Here is a 20,014-nt window from a genome sequence, read left to right on the forward strand (position 1 = left end):
ATCATCTTTGATAAATAGTAAATGCTGTGAAATGCTCTAAATTTTTTTTGTACTTTTTTGAATTTTTGTAGGCCACCCAGATATCAAAGTTACTTGTAATTTAAATACAGGAATGAAATTATATTTTGAAAGACTTCTTGAATGAAAATAATTAGAATTTAGATTACGCACAAATGAAAACCATGAAAAAGTTTTAATAACTAACTAACTGAACGCTAACAGGCAATTATGAGACTCTATCTCAGCAATTATTAACATTTTCCAATTTATTGTTCTTCATGAAATTAAATGCTTTGGGCAGCTTAGATTGCTTATAAAACTGTTCTATTTTATTTTAATTATTTTATTTATTTTTTAGTTACTTTTATATTTTTTATATATTTTTAATAAGCACTTAAATTGTTTTTTTAATATTTATTTCAAGTATTTGAATTTCAGAACAATATAAAAATCAATTTTTTAAAATACATTAATTTTTTCATTTAAAATTTACAAATTATAAATCTTTAAAAAAAATTTGTTCAGATTTTTCTGGCACAGAGACAGAATGTTATTATTTATCATAACAATTTATGAAAATCAAATAAAAAAAATAGAGACCGGTGATGTGTCCAATGTTTCGTTCACCCTGACATCTGTTTGGTACAGTGATTGATCTTTCCATCTTTATGTCTTTGTTTGAGTATACGCAAGCAAAGGAGAGGATACAAGCATCTATATTCATTGTCTACGAAGTACTTCGATTGGTTTAAATAAATTATCAAACTGAGCATGCGCGTTATTAAAATTCTGCCAAGCAAAAATGCTAAAAGCGCCATTCTAGTAAACCTGACAAAACGATTAAGCGATAACGATGAAAACGATGATGTAATCGACCAATCAAATGCCTCTATTTATTAAAAAAGCGGTCAGCCAAGCAACAGCCTTGATTAAATTATATTTTAAAATTTACACAATATTTCAATACTTTCAGCAATTATTTTAAGGCATTAAGATTAGAGCAAACAAAATTGCTATTTTTAATTTTTCTCTTTTTGACAGATTTAGCAGTGATGATTTGGAGGGCAGATTTTGCAAAGCGCCATCTATAAATCATTGCTGTTGCAAATTTTTAAGGAATATTAAAAGTTTACGGCTAGCAAAAGCAGCTTTCTAAAGAGAGAAAGAAATAGACAATCTAAATCGTTCCGATGATCCTTTCGTCGCGTAAATTGATCTTGGTGATGCAATTTGTTTGTATCGTTCCAAATCGAAGTCTTGAACTTATATTTTGCTCTCTAATTATATAACATCAGTTTCTATTTTAGAAAAATAGAATTAAGATAAGATTTCAAATCATTATTGAATGTAGCTATTTTATTATTATCTTCGTTCTTTATTTATTTGAGAAGCTGTGTAAACATTAAAATGTCTAATCCAGCAAAATATTTTTATTTGTCAAACCGATCTGACAGCGTGTTCCTTAATTTCTTCTGAATTGTACGTCATATTTCAATTTTTCTATTTATAAGTTTTGATAAAAAATAATAATTTATATGAGATAGTGTTACTTTCGAGATTTATGCTTTAGTTAATTGGTGTATTTATTTTATTTATTTATTATTATTTTTTTTGAAATAATTATTTAATTGTGTCGTCTGTCATTTTTGTTTGGGTAAAGATTTCTTTTTTATAAGGCAAGTCTCAGATAGAAATCCTAGATTGACACTTGAAATATTTTTTGAAATATAATAATGAATAAAACAATACGTACAGATATATGTACTCACACACATATATGTTTATATATCTGTATATAATCACACATAATTGGAATATTTTAAAGTGTAAACAATTATTTTTTTATTATCCTAAGCAATTTTGCTGGTTAAAGTGCTTTTATAAGATGTTACTTAATTATATTCATATTAAAAAGTGTAAGTTAATTTAATATTTTATGCATACCTAATTATTATATAATTTTTATTATCTATACTACTCTATCTAAAATCTATTTCTTAAGTAAGGTCGAAACTTTAGAACCAATGTCTATATATTAATAAATTTTTCATTTGAAACAAATGTTGGGTTGTTCAAAGAATAATTTTATTTTTTCCAAACAGAAAAGTTAATTGTATTTATTTACTGCCAACTTGACATGTAAACCGCATAATCATTATATATGGCTAGGTTTGCTTGTGAAAAAGTTTGAGTGATTCTATGCAGTAGTTTTTGGTTGTTGCTTTTTCAAATAAAGAGAGTGAAAAGTTACATATCAGAATATTTTGCTTTTTTAATATTAAAAAGGAAAAAATGCTGTTCGAACAGGAAAATATTTATCTGATGTATATGGATAAGATGTATTGATACAACATCAGTGCTAAATCTGCTTTGCGAAATTTTAATCCGGCAATTTAGAAATTTTTGATGTTGAATATTATAAATTTTTTAAACTGCCTTATAATGCAATCTATTACACCTTTGCAGCAATTTCATAAAAATATGAATAGGCAATATTTTATTTTAATTTGGGTGAATTTATATGCTATATCAAAATTATTAAGTTATTTTTTAAACATATTATTTAAAATAATTAAACATAAATAGAAAAGCATTTATTAATGAAATTTATTAATTTTTCTTCCGTTATATTACTTTTTCTTTCAATCTGTTAACTCATGTCAACTTATAAAAATATATTTGAATTATGTTATTTTAATTGAATATTATCATTTTTCGTTAATTGTAAGTTTTTATTTTTTATAGGTGCAATTCAACCATTATGGCTTTCAAAAGTGTGATCTAGGAACAGCATCCCCATGGGGGGAATGCTGAAATAAATTTATGATTTTATTTTTCTTTATTATTTTTCTTTAGTTTTCAATTATATTTTTATTTTTTTCCAATTTTTCAACGCACAATTTTATACTTATAACAAGAGATTCCAAGAAGCAGATTTATAAATGGAACATCAGCTAGAAAGGGATTGTACTCCAAGATGTAAATCTTTTGTTCATGCAAATCTTATTCAAGGATGTGTTTGTACTGCTACTCCATCTCAGTTAAAAGCGTATGCTGTGTAAGTTATATGAATTTATGCTTAAGAATTACCAAGAGTTCCAACAATGCTTGTTGAATTTATGTTTGAGAATCACAAAGTGTCCCCAAAATGCTAAATGAATTCATTCTTAGGTGACAGGTAATTTTAAAAAACAATTGAAGAAAAAAAAAATAGAAATTTATGGTTTGCTATGCTATGCTAAGGGAACTGGAAATTTTTCTTGTAAAGTTTAAATATCAGTTTTATAATTTATCAACAGATGGTGCTGCTTTCTGAAAGGAAAAAAAACTATAAGGCAATGTTTTTAGAATAGCCACCATTTGCAGCATCTGTGATAAAGTGAGTAATGAGGATAAAATCTGAAGCATGCAGTCATGATATTACTATAATATCAAATATATGCAACTGTGCGTGGGTCTTTCACTATGGATATTGTATTAGATTGGTTTCGAAAATAACATTAAGACAAGATCTGATAAAAAGTAATCTAAACGGATATAAACCTTTTACTTGAGAGAATCAAACCTAGGTTTAAGACTAAGACTTTACCTACCATACTGACTTTGCTAAAATAATTTTTTTTTAATTAAAAAATATATTTTACAGTATTTAAAAGAACTGTTATCCTTGTTATTATTTTTTAGTTAAAGAAGACTTATTATTTAAAATATATATATACAGTAGGGAACCGATTATCCGGAACGATCGGGACCATCGCTATTCCGAATAACTGATTTTTCCGGTTTTCCGAATCGCTACAAAAAGCCGTTCTTTTTTATTGTTAAACCCAACTAAAAAAATTTTTTTTGGAAATAATCTTAAAAAGAAGAAAAAACGATTAAGTAATACACTAATGATTATTTCCAAAAAAAAAAAGTAAGATAAACATCTTTCAAAGTAGAAAGAAAAATCCTAAAATCTTATGAGGAAAAAAACATTTTATTTAAAAAAAGGCTGGAAAATTTATCGAATTTCGTTCCGATTTTTTGGTTTTCCGGTTTTCTGATTTACGGATAACGGGTTCTGTACTGTATATGAAATTTTGCCACTGTCATTGATGTGTTAGGTTGTATCAGTGACAGTTGCTAAATTGATAACTGTTCTAAAATAATTGTTCTTTTTTATTAAAACGTTATATTTTAAAGAAAGACTGTTATAGGTTATTTTAAGTGAAATTTTTTTTTTTTAGGTGGCTTTGTCATAATTTTGCCACTGTCACTGATGAGTTAGGACGAAATCTTCTTCATGCTGCTTCCAGTAATGGTAAGTGGGAGATTGTGGAGTGGTTGATTAAACAAGTTCATATAGATTTTGATATAAAAGATCATGAATCTGGTTGGTCTTCTTTGCATCGTAGTTTCTTCTATGGACAGCTTGCTTCTGCTAGGGTACTTTGCATGGTATGTTTCATTACTTATTTCCCCTACATTGTGTTGTCTGTATCATTTAATTTTCTGTGTGTGAATATGCTTATTGAACTTGTATTTTTAGTTAAATTTGCTAATAATTAAAAAATCAATTATTTTAATTAGATATACTTTCAAAATATTGATAGATAGCATTCTATATCAAACAGGCAGAACTTAACTGGCATCAGACCTTTAAAAAAATAAATGAATAAATAAAAAGTTACTGAATAATAATAGTTTGAAACAATATTATTCATTTTATTCAATATTATTCATTCAAAACAATGGTGTTTTGCACAACTCGCATTATTCTATATTTAATATGAACTTATATTTAGACTAGATATAAATAGTAATTATTATAAGGGTATTTTAATATTGGTCTTTACTTGCACCTATCATTGAAGTATTTGAACTAGAAAAATATTTAACCCAGAATAATGATAACATCATTAGTGCAAATCCATGACATCAAATCAGAGGTACATGAATAATTGGGCCTAAATTTCAAAATTATGTGCTTAGTCATGATATTAAAAAAAAAATTGAATATAAAAAAGTTTACAATTAGTTTCAAACAAGAAAATTTTTCTGTACATATTTATTAAAAGAATTATACCTCAGAAATAATTGTTGAAATTCAACATTAATTTGAAGGATTTTTTCCTTGCGAAAAATATAAAATCTAATAAGTGTCATAAATGAAATAATTGCTTACATTTAAACTGAAGTGTGTTTTTCCATGTAGACTTAAAATAAAAGCAGTACTGTTAAGTATTAGTAAGTATAGGAACATTGCTTAGTTAAGAGAACAATTATCTAGCACTTTAGAAAAAAGAGAGAGATTTTTATTTTTCTGCAGTTTATTTTTAAGAGAATTATTGCTTACCACTTACTAAACTTATTCATAAGTTTGAATTACTCAAACTTATTCATAAGTTAAGTTGCTGAAGGGGAAATGTTGAATATATCAATATCAAACAATATCATAAATTTTATTGAATTTAAGATAATGTTAAACCCAATAAAAATATTGTAAAAGAAAACACTTTCTGATCAGTTTATGATTTTATACCTGAACATCAGTTTTATTTTAATGGATCAGAATAATTATATGATAAAGCAACCAAATTAACAGAAATATTCTGGTGTAATAACCAAATTTGCAGAAATATTTTTGAAGCAACCAAATTAACGAAAGTTTTCTGATACAAAAAGGAAGGAAAAACATGAACTGTTTCCCACCCCCACCCCTTTTTTTTCTTCTTCTTTTAAGTGTCATAGCATTAAAAGCGTTCTTTAGTTTTATAAATTATATATTGTTTTCTTCTACTGGTTGTTTATTGTATTTCTTATATATTTTTTTTACAGAATGGTGCAAATCTACGCTCTGTAGATCATGAAGGCTTTACTCCTCTTGATTTAGTAATGAAAGATCGCCTTCCTTACATTGAATATATTCCTTCTGGTACTGAATGTTTTATCTACCTGCTAATATATTTGTTTATGATTAGTCATGCGCACTTCTAATGTTTAGATATTTGTAAAATATGGTACCATTATCCTCTAGTTTATATTTCATTGCATACAATTTACAAATGGTGCATTAAAAAAAATATGCAGTATTACAATGCCATTAAAAGAATGTAACTCATTGAATAACTTTCGACCTAGTGATAAGATTTTTATTTATTAAGATTCAGTTGCCATTATTTTAGGTGTTCTAATTATTATAGGCCAATTAAATAGTACACATAATTTATTAAGTTACAAAGTTATGCATAAAAATGTTTAAATATTTGTAAATTATGGTACCATAATCTACTAGTTTATCATTCGTGCACAAAATGCTTGTGCCATTTATGGTGCACTAGAAATATGCAATAAAAAATAATATATATTGCATTACTTTCTACCCAGTTAACAGATTATTACTTATTAAGGTGCAGTCTCCACTGTTTCAGGGGTTTGGACCGCATTAAAATATGCTGATTAAATTGTACAGATGACTTAATATGTTACAAATTGTACAAAAAAATGTTTAGATGGTTGTTTACAAATAAATAACACTAGTGTATAATGTAGAAAATGGGATAATCATTCATGATGCAATAAAAAAAATATTGCTCACTGAATAACATTCAACCTTGTTATCAGGTCTTTTACTTATTAAGATGCCATCTCCATAGTTTTATGGGGTAAGATTAGCCGATTATATTGTACAGATGATTAAGATACAAAATTATAAATAAAAATGTATTTTCTTTCAACAAACAAACCTCTTTTGGCATATTCTGGACTCTAAAAATAGCTGCAGTCTGGGTAATCTTTATTTAAGAGATTACTGTATAACTTTTTAAGTGATTTGCTTTTTGGTCAAAGTGAGACAAAAATTTCATTATCTTGTGACCGGGCATACCTGACTAAGAAATAGCTTCACATATTTTTTGTTATTATTTTTTTGCAAACACCTATTAGAGTTATTTATGTTTACAAAGTTGATAGTTTTGTATAAATTGCAAATTTTAATTTAAGTTCTGTATTATAATGTTTGAGCCCAGTCGGCAAGTTCATGAAAATATGAGTTTAGTTTTTTTACTCATTAAGTGTGATTTGTTTCTAGTTCAAATTATTACAAAAATTTCACTTCCATGTAACCAGGCATTGCTGACTGGGAAAAAGCTTAATTAATTTATTTATTTTTTACTATTATTATTTCTCTCAAACAATTCTAAAAGAAATTTAGGTTTACAAAATTGATAAAATTATATGAACTGCAAATTTTAACATAAGTTCTGAGTTATAATGTTTGGGCCCAAAGAACCAGTTCATAAAATTAGCAAATTCCCAAATTAACGACAAGCATTGACTGTAATGTGTATTCTTCAAATACAATATACATCTGTGAATTTTTTTATTAATTATTTTTTGTTACATTAAATTACAAACCTTTGTATTTTGTGCAAATTTCTGAGGTTTATTTTTTTTCTTCAGTAAATCAGTTTCTTATGTTTTTTTAGATCCATCTGATGTTTATGCTTGGGGCTTAAATTTTAACTACAACCTAGGTTTAGGTAATTCTCAAAATAGAGTTGCTCCTGAAATTTTAGAAGTTTTTCGCAAAGATTTCATTGACATAAAGCAGGTTTGTGCAGTATGATCTATTTTATTTCAAAATTTAATTTCATTGTCAAAAAACTGGTTTGTTTAGTAAGATCTTAAATTATATATTTTGTGTTTAATACAAGTTTTTTTTTTTTTAATATTTTACTTTCACTTACATATTCATACAATTATTCAAAAAGCATGATTTATGTCTATTCCTAACAGTAGATTCATATTTTAAAGAGCATAAAACTGCACAAAACAGCTCCAAATATTGTTGTTATATTTATAGTTTGTACATACAATGGAATTTGTGTGTTTCTTGTTTTTCATTTGAATTTTAACTCAGCCCTTTTTTTTTCAATCTAAATATCTTTATTAATTTTATCTTTGCACAAGTATTAAAAATTGTACCTTTTTATTATCTTTGGTTCATTTTATTTTGTCAAAAAGGTGTTAAAAATTTTACCTTTTTATTATCTTTGGTTCGATTTATTTTGTCAAAAAAAATCAACTTAATTGTTTTAAACTTAGCATGAATACTGCTATGAAAAATTTAAAAAAAAATGCAAATGATAAAAACAATATTAGTAAATATTAAATTTTGAAATGTAAAAGTCAACATTTTTGCTTTTAATTTAAATTTGTATTGTGTGTGTTGTCATTATAAATAGTTAATTATACAAAGAATGCTTCTGATGTTAAACATAATTTATAACAATATTTGTGATGGCATAGAAAAATATTAAAAAGTAAACATATCTTAACAAATATTTACTTTCTGAAATAATCAAAGTTTCTGAAGGAAGCTAAATTAAAATGGCCCTTAATAATGTTGTATAATAAACTAATGTTGTATAATCAAAAAAAAAAACTGTATAATATATCTCAGTAAAAAAAAGAACATTTCCTAAAATATGTTTCTTTTTCTAACATAGGTTCAAATATGCAAATTTCACAGTGCTTTCTTATCAACAAATGGTAAAGTGTATACCTGTGGATATGGCCATGGTGGTCGATTAGGACAAGAAACTGAAGATATATCCTTAGTACCATCACCTGTCAAAGGGTTAGGGTCTCATTCTTGTGTTCAAGTAGCTACTGGACAAGATCATTTGATTTTATTACTAGAAAATGGACAGGTATCAGATTTTGCTATATTTATTCCACATTTTAGTTTAATGTATTTTAACCCTTTATAACAGTGTTCCCCAACCTTTTTATCACTGCGGACCTGTCAACGTTTGATAATTTTACCGCGGCCCGTAGGAGGGGGTGGGGACGTTAATTGTTTATATTTTAGATTATTTTGATTTATTAATTGTATTTAAACATGCCTTCAAAATAAAATACAGTTAAACCAAAAAATAAATATAAAGTGATTTAACATTTTAATTTACTAGAACAATAAATTAATGGGAACCCTGAGCTTGTTTCTTTGCAATGAGATTTTTCCATCTGAGGGTAATCGTTTTAAAACGTTAAAAAATTTATGCCACTACCTTCGGGAGCCCTTTTTTTTAAATAAATAAAATAATGGAACACAGATATTTTTAATTTTTGGTATAAACCTAGGAATTTAAATTCAGTTTCAATGAAATGTGCGGCCCGGTACCATTTGATCCACGGACCGGGGGTTGGGGAACACTGCTTTATAAGGTTATGAGAAGTGTAATAATCCTTCATTAAATTTGAAATGTCAATGAGAATCTATTTTCCCACCAAAATGAATGAAGAACTTTGTTTTCACAAATGTGGGTTACAGTAAAAATTTATTCATGAGTGAAAAACTGAGATGTTTAGCCTTAAAAAAAATTTCTGAAGTTTCAGATTGATTTTTATTTTTTCTGTTTCATTTGTGTATTCTGACTAGTGATGGGCAATAACAGGTATTTTCAAATAACAGGTTCCAGCTGTTACCATACAAAATAATACCTGTTCCAAATACCTGTTCCAAAATAACAGGTCTAAGGAAAAAAATTTCCAACTTTTTTACATTTGAAAGATAATTTAATTGTTGTTGCAGTAGTTAATTTACGCTGTACTAGAGCTGCACAATGGGCTATTGGCGATGGTCTGAGAAACATCCTTGAAAATGATCCGAAGACAAGGCATTACAATTTTGATCCTCTGCAGAGGGGATAGCACCCCTGCTTCGGTAGCCCGACGACCTGCACGCGAAGTCGAGCACTTTACGGTAGAACAGTTTAATGAGGACCAATACCGCACATCCTCGGTCCCTACGCACACTGATCCAAGTGGTCACCCACCGGCATACTGACAGCAGCCAGAAATATAGTTTAGACTGGCAAGTATTTTTGTAGCAGATACATATTTTTCTATTAATTTGACAAAATTAGAAAATACATTTTTTTTTCTAAGAGTATCGTGAAGTTTTTTCTAGTTATTTTTTAAACAAAAAAAAAGCAGTTACACATAAATTTCTCTTTTATTCTCGATTGTTTAGGCTCCGAGAAAAGATTTATTACTTGTTTCTAAATAAAAAGGATATAGGAGTTCCCTATTACATTCTGTTTGACGATATAACCAGAATCTTTTCATTTCTACCAGAGGAAAAAAAAATGGAACTTCATTAATATTGAGCTAAATTAGAAATTTAAAAAAAAATTTATTTCTGAACTTAAAATACAACATAGTGTATTATTATTTTTTAATAAAAACAATTTAAGAATAGCACATTATATTCTGTATCTGTGACAAAATAGACAGCATTTTTTCATTTTATATAAAGAAAAGAAATAGGGCTTAGTTGTCTTCTAGAATTTTAAATTTGACAAAAATGAAATTAAATATAACCTAATACCTAAAAATAATCTAACTGCATGCGAATTTAGCATAATTTTTAAAGAAACAAGTCGTTTTAACAATTCTTAACTTTTCTTGGATTATTTAAATAATATTTTTCTTTCAAAACAATCAGCACATTAATATCAAAATATCACATACTATGTAGCCTTAATGGTAATTTTAATGTCAAAAGAAAATTCAAAACAGGAAGAAAAAAAATAAATACGCCAAATTAACTGTAATAGATTTTTCCCTTTCCTGCAGAATATTATCATTTAAAAATAGTATATTATTTATTTTCTTCAAATATTCAAAGTAAATAAATCTTTTACGCAACAAAATAATAGGCAATGCCAGAGGGACATCTATTTCTATGCGAGTGGACGAAATTCAACGCAATTTCAAATCACTCTTCACATAGAACATTGATTGAATTATTACAACAAATAACTACGAGGGAAATAAAGGACACGCCTTCATGTAAAAATATTGATAGAGTCAATTCGTAACCTCGAAGGTCACGGTCGATCTCGACCTCGAAAAGAAAGCCGCCGATAGCAGCGAAAGCTAGGGAGATGGTCCGAAAGTTAGGGGACCAATGGCGTAAAGAGTTGTCCGGATTCTCAAAGTAAACTACTTGATTAGATGTCCCCCAGAAGACAATTGTAATTAGTGCAGTAAATACAGTAGGCGGAAAAAAGAGACAAAAAGATTGGAGCATTTTTAAGTAAATGTAGGCCGTAGTTACTTTATAGTGAGCAACTCACTAGTGTTGTTTGAAATAGTACTATTTCAAACAACATATTTTGAATTTTTCATTAAATGTATAAAATATATAAATTTAATCACCCCTAAAACTTTATAACTAAGCTTCATTATTAAATCACATTCATAAAATATTTTGCTTAAATATTTACATATATTCTACTACCCTTTATCTTCTGAGTACTATTTAACTACCCTTCATGCTTCGTCATAAGTTCAGCATTTTAAAGTAGAAGATGTAAAAAAGGATAAAGATAGGGAGAAAAAATATAGTGTTTGATAATATAGTTTGCCTACAAAGAAAATAAAGTGTTTAAATATAGCTTGAATTCGCATGCTAAATATAGTTTTAACAATTTTAACACATCCTTCTAATAAGGAAATAAAAAGTTAAAATATTTATTGCCCTAAAAAAAGAAAAAAAAAGGTGAAAGAGAGAGAGTAAGACTAAGGACAGAAAAAATGAGACAATAAGACTCGTATTTTGTAAGAAATTTTTTTCTATTTTACATGTAGGAAATATGTATCAATATCAAAAAAATTAGAAAAAATATTCAAATGCTTCTACTTTTTGCATCACAGAAAAAAAAATTAAAAGAAGGAAAATGCAATTATAAGCACCCCTCCCCCTTGCCCGAGCATCAAAAGGGCAGGGGGACTGGTCATCGCTTACCCAACATTCCTACAAATAAACTTAACCTGCAAAATAGTAGGCAAAGCTATCACAAAATTCTTGCCTATTCCTGAATACAAATTTGTTCAAAAATACTAACCTGCTTCACCTGTTCCAAAATACTAGCCTGTGACAAAATACCATATGTTTCAAAATACTAGCCTGTGAAAAAATACCATCTGTTCCAAAATACTAGGCTGTGACAAAATACTGCCTGTTCCAAAATACTAGCCTGTGACAAAATATCGCCTGTTCCAAAATACTAGCCTGTTCCAAAATATCGGCTGTTCCAAAATACTAGGCTGTGAAAAAATATCGCCTGTTCCAAAATACTAGCCTGTGACAAAATACTGCCTGTTCCGAAATACTAGCTGTGACAAAATATCGCCTGTTCCAAAATACTAGCCTGTGATAAAATAACAGGCTGTTTCGATATAGCGTGTGTTGGCTTCGAATGTTGCTGAATAAACATTAATAAAATCTTCATAGAAAACAAAAACAATATTTATTGATAATATAAGTACACTCGTAACTTACTACACTCACGCACATATCGTATTATTCTGCAAAATAATAATCTTTACATCACAAAATCGAAACTGAAACTAAAACATAACCGCTATTGCCATTCTTCATTTTTACAATATATATGAGCTTACGGTGGCCAAGCAATAAATTTTTGGCAAGATAATTGTTTGCCTAGTATTTTGGAACAGGCCTTTGGAAGTAACCTGTTATTTTTATAACAGGTACGATTAAATAACAGGTGACAAATACCTGTTCCAGAAAATATTAGCCATCTCTAATTCTGACTAGAATTTCATTTGACATATATTGTCCGTCCCTTCAACAAATCTTGCAAAATGCTACTAAGATAATCAGACTCAATCATAGTTTTTCACTCTGGATTGCTATGATGGGTGTTAAATTAAGACTTAGCAATCATGGAATTTTTATCTCCAACCTTCTTATTTAGTTTATGAAATGTTTTACATTATTTTTCAAGTTATTTATTTTTAATTATGATTGCTTTAATTATTATCAGGTTCTTTTCCGATTATCGTCTGTTTATTTTGTCCTTTACCATCTCTTGTGAATATTTTTAAGTTGATTAAATAAAAATTAAACAGTACTGAATTAAATATTAATGTTACTTTTTATTGAATGAAGTTAGTTTTGATCTTTGTTTGACGATCTATTTTCCGAACCTACATAGATACCGGATATTGTACTGTATTATAAATATAAAAGGAATATGGAATTTTTTAAACTTACCATTCATAGAACTAAGTTTTGATTTTTTTTCAGTAATGACTTAATTTATTTATGTATAAAAAATATTTATTAAATATTATTTTAAAAATGTTGATATTCGAATGATTTCTCAGCCAAATATTCAATATTTAACTATTCTGCCTAATCATTAATCATTGCATCTTTACTTAAAATCAAATTAATTTGGTAGTAAGCTAAGTAAATTTCGTTTTATAGATTAATCTCAATCCCACAAGTATTTTAACATAACATCATTTGAAAAAAATTGCTCTTTAACCCACTGACGGTTCTGCACGTAAAAAGTCGCATTTTAACCTGCAGTCTTCTCTGCATAGCAAAACCGGTTTTCCCATGTTAACTGATAGGGGAACTGTGTGTAGGGGAGAAACATTCTCCCAATTTTGCCCATTTCCTTAACCGCCAGTGGGTTAATGGATTAAAAAAATAAGAACGTTAATTTTAAAACTGAAGCTCTACTCAAAGAAATTGTATATTCAGTGGTCATTAAATAAATACTGTTTTGTTTGAAAAAGAAATTTATAATTATAATTTCTATCTAATTTTACGATTACTAATGTTTTTTTAATGTAAAAAAAGGTTTGGAGTTGTGGACATAATGTTTATCATGTTCTTGGCCATATTCCTCCTACTGACAAAGTTTTAAGTCCAAAGCCAATATCGCTGAAATTTTTGAAAGGAAATAAAGTTATAGGAGTCAAGGCTGCTAGATTTCATTCAGTTATTTATACTCTTGACAGTGTCTATACTTTTGGACTAAATGCTGGACAACTGGGTATTTTCATATATTATTTCATTATTAATTATTACCTTTTCTGTTCTCTCTATAAATCTGTTCATTTTTTATAATTTTCTATGTCACATGTTTTTGATAACTTTATTTATTGTTATATAAGATGAAACTTGTTTCAAAAATATGAAACTATAATTTTGTTGTTTGAGCAAGTTTATTGCATGCTAGAAATTATCTATGTTATTCTGTGTATGAATTTCTATTCTTTATTAATTAAATTCAAATTGTGCTTTATCTATGTTTTGTTTATTTTATTATGTTTGGAATATAGTAATTAGAGAAATATTTCTAGTTTTTTTATGCTAAATCTTTTTTCATATAAAGTTTTAGCTTAGACTATTTTCATTTTTTCCCTTATAATTTATTGCTAGTCAATCAAACCTCTTTAAACTTTGTTAACAAGTATGAGAAATTGCGTGATCTAAACACCTTTAAAGTTATAAAATGACTCTCTAGGTGTTTTTTATAAAATTTAAAAAAATATCAAAAACTTAGTGTCTCATCAATTATTGTAGGGTAAAGTGTGTATAAAAGATTAAAACAATAGAATACACATACCTTTAATAACATATAACTTAATTATAGTTTTTTTATGTCAAAAAAAGTGCTTTAAAGTATTTTTCAATGCTTAAGAGGTGCTTACTTTTTGTTGCAAAATCTGACTACACACCCTAATTTACTCTCCCATGTGCCTGATTTTGAAATATCTCTCTCATATTTCATTCCAGCAAAATGACTCATTTAAGCGTTTTGTTATAATGTGATTAACTTCAATTTTTAATTTAAAGTCATAATTATATACTTTTAAACTTATGACTTAAACTAAAAGCTTTGTAACATTTATTTAAATATCTGCATAAAGAAAATTTAAGTCCCCTTTAAACAAACTGCCGATTTCTTATCTGAGCTCTATAAGCTTATGAAATCATATTAGTTAAATAAAAGTTTGGATATGACCACTAAAATCGTAACTACAACTGAGTGCTTACTATGGCGAGGTTAAACTGTTGTATATTAATTCATATTTATTCATATTCATACTGTTGTATATTAATTCATATTCATATTAATAAGGAAAAGCTTTGATTTTTAGTAAAAATAGTTTCTCATCATCTTTTACTATTGAATTATCATCTGTATATGTTATGTACACAGGCCATGCAAAGGGAGACCGTACTCAAATTCATCCCAGACAGGTATCTGGTTTATATTCTGAGAACTGCAAGATAACTCATGTTGAAGTGAGTGATGGAGCTACTGTTTGTGCAACTAACCGTGGTGAAATTTATGTTCTCCATGAGTACCAGATACGAAAAATAGCATCAAGGTAAATGTTAAAGTTCTATTTTTGAACAATTTATAAATAATTAAGCTCTCATTAATTCAAATAATAAATATTTATACAAAGTAGGCTACTCTGTAAATAGTTTTTATTTTTAGGGATTATATGTTATAGCGTATTAATTTTAATCATACAAAAATTCAACATGTCCTATTTCCCCAATGCTTTTAGTTACTTAAACTTAAGATTTCTAAAAAAAATTATAAATGTTGTAATCTTTGTTGTTATGCAATTTATTTTCCTTGTGCACATCTGGAGTGTTATGTCCTTCTATTTAGCAAAGTATATTACTTTTTTGCAAAGAGCATTTGTTTAACTTTTTCTCTCAACATTTTAAATATTTTTAAAACTTTGGACATTTTTGTTTGAAAACCTTATTAACTAAGTTTGATTGAGAAATATAATCATTTAAACTGGATAATCTGTTAAATTTAGGCAATTGGACATCCAGAAATTGTCTGTTGTGGGTGGCCATTTGGATTCACGAGTTGATGCTGCAGGCGTAAGAGAAGGAGGAGGCTTAGAACTAAAAGTGCTGCTACTTGCGAATTCAGGAAAAGTAACAAAAAACTTGATATAAAAATTTTTTTTATCCTCACTATGTGTTGCGATACTTGTTTTATTTTTAGTAACTCTGATAAAATTAATAAATATGTTTGATCAAAAAGTAAGCATTTAATATGTTTTTTGTTTGTTTGTTTTTTTTTACAATTTTTTGCGAATTTTCTTGTACTAGTTATTGAAACTTTGTTGTACTTCATAATTTTAACCACCAGAACTTAAAAGATAAAAAAGAATGATGCATAAACAATGCAAATCTTTTATGTATTTTTGCTTATAAGATTCCTTTTGTGGTGAATGTTATTGTTATTTAAACTGCTACTTTATTGCGCGGCTTTTGGGAGAAACAGCCGTATCGTATTGTGGCGAGGCTATGGTTAGGAAGTCACTTCAAATAAAGTACCATCTGAACAAAACATTGTTATCTTTGTCGATTCTCAGGCTGCTATTCAGACCATTTCTGATTATAATTTATATCCGTCTGAACTCGAATTTAAGTGTAAACAACGCATTGACTCTCTTCTTTGTTCTGGAAGAGAGGTAGTCCACCAGTGGATCCCTGGCCCCTGTGGCATTTACGGAAATGAACGGGCTGACATGTTGGCTAGAGAGGCTTCAGCACTGCATCCATTTTCTCATCCAGTTCCCCTTAAAAATGCAAGGCGGCTTCTTAAGAGCAAATGCAGGCACAGAACAATATCTGCTCTTAGGGACTTAGCTGATGGAAAATCCTGGGCTAGCCTTCTTGATGACCAGCAGCGCTCTCACCTTTCCCTCCTTCCCAGAGCTGAGGGAGTTGCTTGCCTTAGATTAATTACTGGACATGACTACTTGCAGGCCCATTTATTTAAAATTAACTTGGTCAATTCACCTCTTTGTGTGCTCTGTAACACTTCGCCTATGACTGGGGAGCATTTATTTGATTGCCCCTCTCTTCTTGACATTCGTTCCTCTAATGACTTTTGTGCCCTCTCACCTTCTGGAGCTACTTCAGTATTGTATTGGACTGCAAGACGCCTTATGTCTGAGAAGACGATGGCAGGCGTTATTTTTTAAAAAAAAAAAAAACTTCAAATAAAGTTGTGCTGTGGATGTTTGTCTTGATCTAGGCTTGGCACAAATCAGCATGTTAATCTTTGTTCTCCTAGTACAGTCAAACTTGGATAATTCGAACATCTTTAATTCGAATTCGTGTATAATTTGAAGCTTTTCTACTTCCCTAGACGCGTGTATATTCAGTTAATGCTAAAAAATCTTGGTTATTTCGAAATCCAACTTCTTTAATTCAAAGTTTTTACCCTTTCAAAAATGACAGAATCTAGTTTAAATGCAGTTATTTTTGAGAAGTATTCTGGTTATTTTCAGCTATTATGGAATTTTTTTTAGATATGACAAGGGGGAGGGAGAAAGGACGACGGGAAGGGTATTTCCAATCACGTGATAGGATGCATTGGTCGGAGCGGAGGAGAAAAAAATTGTCACCGGCTAGGCGAGTCTTCATGATCTTGAAAAAAGTTATGTCTACGTGAGTCGTCCTTCAATGGTCATCGGACAGTTGATTGACAGGTGTTCCTCCAATAGTGGTGCGTTTATTTTTTTCATGAGATCACCTTGCATCCGACTCCGGGAAACTGGTGTATAATCATGGCATTAAACACTAGGGCTGTAGTCGATATTACTTGAGTTTTCTACATTGTGATATTAGTTTTGTAGTGATAGTTCAGTACCAGCATGTCATTTAGTAAGCTCCGTGTCCCGTATAAAACCTTATCTTTCGATGAAAAAATTGCTGTAACTCGAGAAGTAGAAAAGGGTGTTAAAAAAATGCATCATCGCAAAAGAGTTTGGAATAGCGCCTAACACTCTTTCGACTTCTTTGAAGAATAAAGAATTTTGAAATCTAATGGAAATCGCAAGCGAGCTAGAAAGCCTGATTATCCTGATGTGGACGAGTGTGTTTCAAAGTGGTTTAAACAAGCACGGGACAAGAACATCCCTCTCAGTGGAACTCTTGTTCGTGCAAAAGCTGAAGAATTTGCTATCAGCTTAGGTAACAGCAGCTTCAAAGCAAGCTCCGAATGGTTAGATGGTTTTAAGGAAAGAAAAGCAAGTCTTTCAAGTCTGTGTGTGGTGAAAGCTCAAGTGTGAACCAAGGTGCAGCAAATGAGTGGGGGGAAAAAGTTGCCGAAATTATTGAGTATACACAGGACAGAGACATTTTTAATGTCGATGAGACAGGACTTTTTTTCAAATGTACCCCTGCAAAGACTCTTACTTTTAAAGGTGAAAAATGTAGTGGTGGAAAACATAGTAAAGATAGAATCACCTTACTTGCTGGATCAAACATGGATGGCACTGAGAAATTACCATTACTGATGATTGGAAAATCACAAAGTCCACGGTGTTTTAAAAATGTCAAATCAAAGCCTATAGAATACCATTCTAACACAAAAGCATGGATAACGGCGCATATTTTTGAAGAATGGCTACTTGATCTAAATCGCACATACCAAAGAAAAAACAGAATAATCATCCTGTTTATTGATAACTGCACTGCTCATAAATCGATACCCACTATGGAAAATATCACGGTTGTTTTTTTTCCCGCCAAACATGACATCAGTGGTGCAACCAATGGATCAAGGCATCGTTAAAAATCTGAAGCATTTTTACAGATGTCTAGTCGTTCAACACCTCCTTACTGAATCTTCTCAAAAGCTTCCCATTACTCTCCTCGATGCTTCAAGAATGTGTTTAAATGCATGGTCCAAAGTCTGCCAAAAAACAATAGCAAATTGTTTTCGGAAGGCAGGATTCATCAGGAACACTGTCCCTAGCGATCTTTTCAATGAAGAAAATTTACCTCCCCCAGTTGCATGGGAAGACAACATTCTGTTCAATGATTACGTCAGTATGGATGAAAATATAGACATTTGTGGAGAGTTATCGGATACAGATATTCTATCTGAAGTTCTAAACAATAAGAATATTACAACAGAATACGAAGGAGATATTGAAGATGAGGTAGAAGAACAGAGGCCAATTCCAACTTCAAGTGAGGCAGTCGTTCATTCATCAGAATATCGACGCTATGCAGAAGGACAATCTGACGTAAGTGAAGCTGTGTTTAGAGCTATAAATATTCTTGAAGATTTTGTTAGAAAAAATCAAGCAAGCTCTTTAAAGCAATCTGATATAGCTAAATATTTTTAAAACTTTTAACGTTTTAATTTAAAATTAATAAACAATCTTTGTCTCGCAATGTCTGTTACGAGTAATTATTTTAAGACATAAAAATAACATTGTTTGGATAATTCGAAGTTTGGATAATTTGAAGTTTCACAGAGGCCCCTTGCCCTTCAAATTATCCAAGTTTGACTGCATTAGTGGCACTGTTAGAAACTCATCTTTCTTTTACTCTCTTGTTTCTCATTATCTTAAAAACAGCTTTCATTTTTTTAAAAATTGTTTCTTGTTGTTTTAATTGTTTAATCATTAATTTTTTTTTAATTTTTGTTTGTTCGTTTTAATTGTTGTTAATTTTATCTTGTTTGTTTTAATTGTGATGCTTTTCCTTTTCAAGAAAGGTGAGACATTAAACTCGCAAACTAGAAAAATTTGCACTGTAGTTGGGGAAAAAATATTTTTCTGTGGAAACAACTATCTTTAAGACGAGCCTCCATCGCATCTGGTCTGTTGAACTATGCTCAAAAAAATATTATAAGATAAATCTCCTATTTAGGAGAAGGTGACATTCTCTGTACCCTTTTTAGGAAAGAAGAATCATCCAGAAATGGAGAAACGAATGACACCAAACAATTCATGATTTCTACCTTAAAGAGAAGAATGTCTCTTCCATTCTAAAATTGATTCTTGTGCTCCAGGGAAAAAGAGAATTTGATGGGAAAAGGTTAAAGGAGAAATTAAATTGTGGAAAATAAAATCTAAGAAATATTCTACATTCAACTTTCAGTTTAAGAAGTGTGCTTATAAAAGAGAAATATTAATTGAAAAACCATGTATAACAATATTAGATATTTTGGCTGAGCAAATTTCTTTGAAAATGCAAAAACGTCAAAGAATGCTCTGTCAAATGGTCTACATTGATGAAGCATGGATAGATAGCAGTTCGACATTTCAGAAATATTGGCATAAAGGTATTAATAAGTTGTACTATATGAGAAAAATTTTTGACTTGTATCAATGGTTTATTTACGAACATCAA

At 29.2% G+C, this 20,014-nt stretch overlaps 1 protein-coding gene across 1 annotated transcript in view; it reads left to right on the plus strand.

Annotated features, from left to right (window-relative positions):
* Positions 1 to 1,175: 1,175 nt before the first annotated feature.
* Positions 1,176 to 20,014, plus strand: part of LOC107444495 (inhibitor of Bruton tyrosine kinase) — a gene marked incomplete at its 3' end in the record, with an annotated part of 47,519 nt that continues 28,680 nt past the window's right edge. Inside the window, 9 exon segments of the mRNA XM_043053946.2 lie at positions 1,176 to 1,479; positions 2,746 to 3,058; positions 4,230 to 4,440; positions 5,821 to 5,917; positions 7,470 to 7,594; positions 8,493 to 8,696; positions 13,673 to 13,868; positions 15,042 to 15,213; positions 15,664 to 15,787. Of these exon segments, the coding sequence (XP_042909880.1) occupies positions 2,943 to 3,058; positions 4,230 to 4,440; positions 5,821 to 5,917; positions 7,470 to 7,594; positions 8,493 to 8,696; positions 13,673 to 13,868; positions 15,042 to 15,213; positions 15,664 to 15,787 (1,245 nt within the window).

Source organism: Parasteatoda tepidariorum, chromosome 1 (genome assembly GCF_043381705.1).
Source record: "Parasteatoda tepidariorum isolate YZ-2023 chromosome 1, CAS_Ptep_4.0, whole genome shotgun sequence".
NCBI lineage: Eukaryota > Metazoa > Arthropoda > Arachnida > Araneae > Theridiidae > Parasteatoda > Parasteatoda tepidariorum.